This window comes from Lolium perenne, chromosome 7, assembly GCF_019359855.2.
Source record: "Lolium perenne isolate Kyuss_39 chromosome 7, Kyuss_2.0, whole genome shotgun sequence".
Lineage (NCBI taxonomy): Eukaryota > Viridiplantae > Streptophyta > Magnoliopsida > Poales > Poaceae > Lolium > Lolium perenne.
Genome location: NC_067250.2, coordinates 4,773,556 through 4,779,219, shown reverse-complemented (window position 1 = coordinate 4,779,219; position 5,664 = coordinate 4,773,556). Strand labels below are relative to the sequence as shown.

Below are 5,664 nucleotides of genomic sequence, written 5' to 3'. Positions count from 1 at the left end.
CAAGATGGCCTTTCTCCTGCTGGCTCCACTTGCCGGCGTTTATCTAACCTCCGTCGGGAGGCCCTGTTCGAGTTCAGGCGTTGATGGATCTGCCGGGTTGGAGGCAAGTGGTTTTGTCCCCGTCTTCAACCATGGCTGCAGCGATCTGAACTTCCTGCTCCGCAGGGGGAAAGAAGATGGACTAGATTGCTTTGTATCATCTTTTAGCAAGGTCTTTCTTACAAATGCTAGGGATCCATATGTAATTTCTGTATTTGATGGGATTCCTTGTAATCACTTTGTACTCCCTCTGTTATATTAATGCAAGGTTCTCGCCCCTTCTGGGGCGCTCCGCTGTTCAAAAAAAAAAAAAAAAAAAAAGTTCACTAGTCTAGGCGATGGGACAACCTGCGTCTTCGCAAGCTTAGCATGGCGGGCTTCTTGCTTCTCTTCCTAGCTTTCTCCTTCTAATGCCGCTGCCCGCGACTACAACAGGGGGAGTCTGCGGCAACGACGGCAACTACACGCATAACAGCAACTACCAGTCCAACCTCGCAGCCCTCGCGGCCACTCTCCCCACCAACGCCTCCGCCTCTCCAGAGCTCTTCGCCCAAGCCACCGCCGGCGAAGCCCCAAACGCGGTGCACGCGCTCGCGCTCTGCCGTGGCGACATGGTCAACACCACTGCGTGCAAAGACTGCATCGCCGACTCGTTTCAGGAAGCGCAGCAGGCGTGCTCGTACAGCAAGGGCGCCGTTGTGTACTACGACTACGGCGATGACGCCAAGCTGAGCTGCCTGCTCGGATTCTCCGGCGACGACGGGTTCCTCGGCCCGGCAGCCAGTGGCATCGCCGACAACACCACGCTCTTCCAGTCCTGGAATCAGGAGACCATCATCGGCGACGCCGGAGTGGTAGCCGACGTTGTGCACGTCCTGCTGAACAGGACCGCCACGTACGCAGCCACCTCGCAGAGCCGGTTCGCCACTGTGGTCATGGACTCCGTCAACAGCCCCATCCGGGCGCTCTACTCCCTGGCGCAGTGCACGCCGGACCTATCCGCCGGTGACTGCCTGGCGTGCCTCCAGCACCTAGTCGGCATGGTCAACGCCACCACCTCCGTGCTCAAGGGAGGACGGATCCTCGTGCTGCGCTGCAACATCAGGTTCGAGCTGTTTCAGTTTTACAACGGTCAACCTTTGCAGAGGATGTCTCCCTTGTCCATCGCTCCAGCTTCGCCAGTACGGGCTCCTTCGACAGGCAAGAGTATGTACAATTGTACATGCATGCATGCTATCTAAGTGATTTATACTTTTATTTTTAGTGTCTAAGTTGAGTTTTACAAAGTGCAAATTAAGCTCAGATTGCACCCGTAGGAATCCACTTTGACCAAGGATTACCTCTGTCAATTCAGACATATACTTGATGAAATTTGATTTTGTCCCCAAGCAGTTGAAACGTTACAATTACAATGTACTGCCGATATAATAGGGGTAGCTATCATAATCATGATGTAGGGACTCAGGATTCAAGCAAATTCAGAAACTAAATTTTGAATTCAAAATTTGTTAGTAGGTGTTAATTGGTGTTTATGCTGGAGTTTTACACTACACAGCCGGTACCACATTGGTATTTAGTTAGACCAGTAGTACCGTGGAATATGGGGACTCAGACATTGGACATCCGCGAGTCCAGAACCGCGCAGCGCTACCGCTGTGACATGTCGATCCTCATCGAACTTGAATAGCAGATACTTTCTAGATTTGCGCGTTTAAATTCAAAATTTTCAAATAAATTTGGGATATTTTGCTCGGTTAGCCTGTTTACCACCGGTGCTGGGGAAGGTCGGTTACTGGATTAACCTACCGGTAACAAAAAGTTTCATAATCTGACATCGATGTATCATTTTATAGGACATGGAATCAAGCCTTTGAAAATTTCCATATCTGTAGTTGTTTCTGTAGCACTAGTTGCTTCTTGCTTCATCTTTTACAGTAATCGGCACAGAAAAAAAGGTTGGTAATTCAGCTACACAAATGCTCATCAGAATGTACATGCACCGGTATATGAATCTATGTAAATTAAAAATACTAGATTCTTTGTTTTCTTTACTTTTGTAGTAACAATTAAACTTCAACCGACACGTCGTATTCACCATTTGCAAGGCGGAGATGAACTAGTTCGGGAAATGGGAGCTGAGTTCTCAGACTTTTTAGTTTTCAACTTTCATCAGATACTGCAGGCTACAAGTAACTTTTCCGAACAAAACAAACTTGGAGAGGGTGGATTTGGCCCTGTTTATAAGGTACATGCATATCACCCTTTGTAATCCTCGTCTTTCTGCTAAATAAAAAAAAACCATGTTTGTCAAAAGTTCATCAGCGTTCTTAAGAGATACAAATTACTTGTGAACTATGAACTTACTAGTGCATCATTAACGAAACCGATTGCGGTGTATTCTTATTACCTAAATTTAAAATGTTTTTCTTAGGGTCAATTTCCTGAGGGAATGGAGATAGCTGTCAAGAGACTTGCTTCACATTCAGGACAAGGTTTGATAGAGTTCAAAAATGAAGTTGAGGTCATAGCCAAACTTCAACACAGAAATCTGGTTAGGCTCCTGGGATGTTGCACTCAAGGAGAGGAGAAAATATTGGTCTATGAGTACTTGCCAAACAAGAGCTTGGACTTCTTCATCTTTGGTACATATTTTCTTTGCAAAATTCATAGGTTAAAATAAAGTTTGTCACATTGATGCTCCAAATATATTACATCAGAACCTATTGTTCTAGCAACCCTACGTTTATAACTGTTCTCCATTAATATTTTTTCGATAATGGACGTTTTATTACTTTAAGAGTTATCCATTAATAACCGTGATATATGAATTTTGATAGTTTTTATTAGTTATTTATTTTATTTGTTGTTGTACTGACATTGAGTTCATCTGCAGACGAAAATAGAAAATATTTGTTGGACTGGAACAAACGTCTTGCGATCATTGAAGGAATAGCTGAAGGACTTCTATATTTGCATAAGCACTCTCGGTTAAGGGTTATACATCGAGATCTTAAGCCAGGAAACATTCTATTGGACAGTGAAATGAATCCTAAAATTTCAGATTTTGGTCTAGCCAAAATATTCAACTCAAATAATAATGAAGGAAACACTACAAGAAGAGTGGTCGGTACATAGTAAGTTTTCGATTAATTAGACATCTACAAATATGTATATATTAAAATTCTATCATATTTTTGTTGACTTATATTATTACTTAATGTGCCAGTGGCTACATGGCTCCCGAGTATGCTTACCAGGGCCTCTGCTCTCTCAAATCCGATGTATTCAGCTTTGGTGTTTTAACGCTGGAGATTGTTAGTGGGAAAAAGAATTCTGGTGGCAACCAATATGGAGATTTCATCAATCTCCTTGGATATGTGAGTGCATAGACACCCATAACAAAACATAAAAATAATGATATCATCATTTGGTAACCTACCTAAGCATGTAATGAAATTTCATACAGGCTTGGAAATTGTTTGAAGAGGGAAGATGGATCGAGCTCGTTGATACTTCATTGCTTCCTAGCTGTCACTGCACAGAAATGATGAGGTGCATTAATGTTGCTCTATTGTGTTTACAAGAGAAAGCAAGTGATCGACCGACCATGCCCGACGTTGTTGCAATGTTAGGAAGCAGGACTATGATCCTGCGTGAGCCTAAGCACCCAGCATATTTCAATTTAAACGTGCAAGATGAAGAAGAATCTGCTAATACTAAGTCCTGCAGTGTCAATAATGTGACCATATCTATCATAACTGCTAGATAGTTTTTTCTGTCATGTGATTTTTAGTGAGCCCTTTTTAGTGAATTGGTCTAAGTGGTAATACACCTTTTCCCTGTACAAGAACTTGAATGTGTGCAAAGCCAATAAATAAATGAATACAATTGTGTCTGTACCAATTTTCTAACAATGGTACGAAATTTTCTAGAAACGGGTATTTTTCGTTCTCTTAAGCTTTATTAGAATTATTGAAAATTATCATTAAAGGTAGGTAGGTTTAGGATATATATGACCATGTAGATTATAAAATATAATGTTCTCGTTGGAGTTTGGCAATAAGATTTCGAAGTAGGTAGCTGTGAATGGACAAACTGGACTTTTGTCTTTTTTCTGCTACTGAATAAGGTGCTTTCATGCTTGATTGATTCCCGTATGAAACGGGATGCATTGTGGATCCATGCACGCTAAAAATAAATAAGATAAGAACATGTAGGAATATGTTAATCTAAATGGAGAGAATGATCGATTTGTTTGGAGTTTGACAACCAATGGCGTATTTACGGTGAAATATATGTATGAGGATCGTATGAATGACCACACACCTTTTTTGAGAAAATACCTATGAAAAGTTAAAGTTTCTCTTAAGATAAATTTTTTTTTCGAGGATGAGTAAGATAAAAATATTTATGTGGTTTGGTTTTGCTTACTAAAGATAATTTAGCTAAACATCGGTGAAATGGGTGTACGAAATGTGTTTTTTTGCAGAGAGCAGGAGACTATTGAACACCTCTTCATAAATTTCCCTTTAGCTAAACTACTTTGGCGCACGGTTAATTTCACATATGATCTTCCACCTCCAACCGATATTACAAATATCTTTGGTAATTAGTTAAATGGAGTTGATAGACAGTCTAAGGCATTTATCCGTATTGGGGTTTCTGATGAGGACATCCCAACCTCACTACTACCTCCGTCATTACCAACTGAAGATGAACCTGCTGTGAAGCTCAAGTCCAATGAAGTCAGGATTGGACCAATGACACGAGCTCGTGCGAAGCTACTTAAACAACAGGTGAACTTGTTCCTAAACGATACCTTGATTGATGAGAACTTTATACTACCTAAGTCCTATTACTTATGTATCATCAGGTATGAAGAGGAGACAAGCATCGCACGAGGAGGAGAGGAGCAGCTGGACGTAAAGATGGACGTGAAGCTGGACAAGGGGCTGGACATGAAGATATTTCATGGACGCGCGAGGGAGGAGCGGGAGGAATGCGCGAGAGGAGAAGAAGAAGTCCAGGCCGGTCCAGCGCCCGGTCAGACCGGCCCCCACGCCGGGCCGCCCGGTCCCTGGCCCGGTCGACCGGCCGCCAAACGGAGGGGAGTGCCTCGTAGCGGGCAGAAACCGGAAACTTCGCAGTTTCCCGGTTGGCGACCGGTTGACCGGACCACCGACCGGACCGGCCGGTCCACAGCCCGGTCGACCGGATTCCAGACCGGACCAGTCCGAGTCTGTCTCAACCAGATCTATTCTGGGTCGGTTTTACTTGTATTTTTCGACCAGAACTCGTCCCGGACGCCTATATAAGTGCCTTGGACGACCCCCTAGCTGCTTTAGACCACGTTTAAGATAAACCCTAGTTCTTAGTTGTTTGCTCTGCAAAACTATTGAATTCCCTACACCATATTGCTTGGATATTGTGTAGATTCTGTTTAAGTCTTGTGTGATCTGCTGTTCCATTGGGAAGTAGACGGTTGCAACTTACCGCTTCGTGGTCGGCGGCTAGGTGCGCAAGTGTGTGGAGTTGCGAATATCTTGCAGGGTTGAGAGCTGTTGCATCTGGCAACAGGGACCAATCGAGAGATCTCGTTGCGTCATACAAGTTATCATCCACTAC

At 43.5% G+C, this 5,664-nt stretch overlaps 2 protein-coding genes across 2 annotated transcripts; both read left to right on the top strand.

Moving 5' to 3' along the window:
- Nucleotides 1-364: 364 nt before the first annotated feature.
- Nucleotides 365-1,868, top strand: LOC139829913 (cysteine-rich receptor-like protein kinase 10). Its single transcript, XM_071823763.1, has one exon. The coding sequence runs from the start codon at nt 450-452 to the stop codon at nt 1,278-1,280; it is 831 nt and encodes a 276-aa protein (XP_071679864.1). The 5' UTR covers nt 365-449; the 3' UTR covers nt 1,281-1,868.
- A 138-nt stretch (nt 1,869-2,006) lies between these two features.
- LOC127311617 (G-type lectin S-receptor-like serine/threonine-protein kinase B120) lies at nt 2,007-3,942 on the top strand. Its single transcript, XM_071823762.1, has 5 exons — nt 2,007-2,284; nt 2,471-2,681; nt 2,933-3,173; nt 3,266-3,416; nt 3,506-3,942. Exons 1-5 carry the CDS (start codon nt 2,168-2,170, stop codon nt 3,806-3,808), a joined length of 1,023 nt encoding a protein of 340 aa, XP_071679863.1. The 5' UTR covers nt 2,007-2,167; the 3' UTR covers nt 3,809-3,942.
- The last annotated feature ends 1,722 nt before the right edge of the window (nt 3,943-5,664 follow it).

Bases quoted from the DNA above. Each gene is read 5' to 3' on its own strand.
- LOC127311617 (XM_071823762.1), top strand. From the start codon at position 2,168: ATGGGAGCTGAGTTCTCAGACTTTTTAGTTTTCAACTTTCATCAGATA. The intron at 2,285-2,470 runs GTACATGCATAT...TGTTTTTCTTAG, and splicing joins GATTTGGCCCTGTTTATAAG to GGTCAATTTCCTGAGGGAAT. The intron at 3,417-3,505 runs GTGAGTGCATAG...AATTTCATACAG, and splicing joins TCATCAATCTCCTTGGATAT to GCTTGGAAATTGTTTGAAGA.
- LOC139829913 (XM_071823763.1), top strand. From the start codon at position 450: ATGCCGCTGCCCGCGACTACAACAGGGGGAGTCTGCGGCAACGACGGC.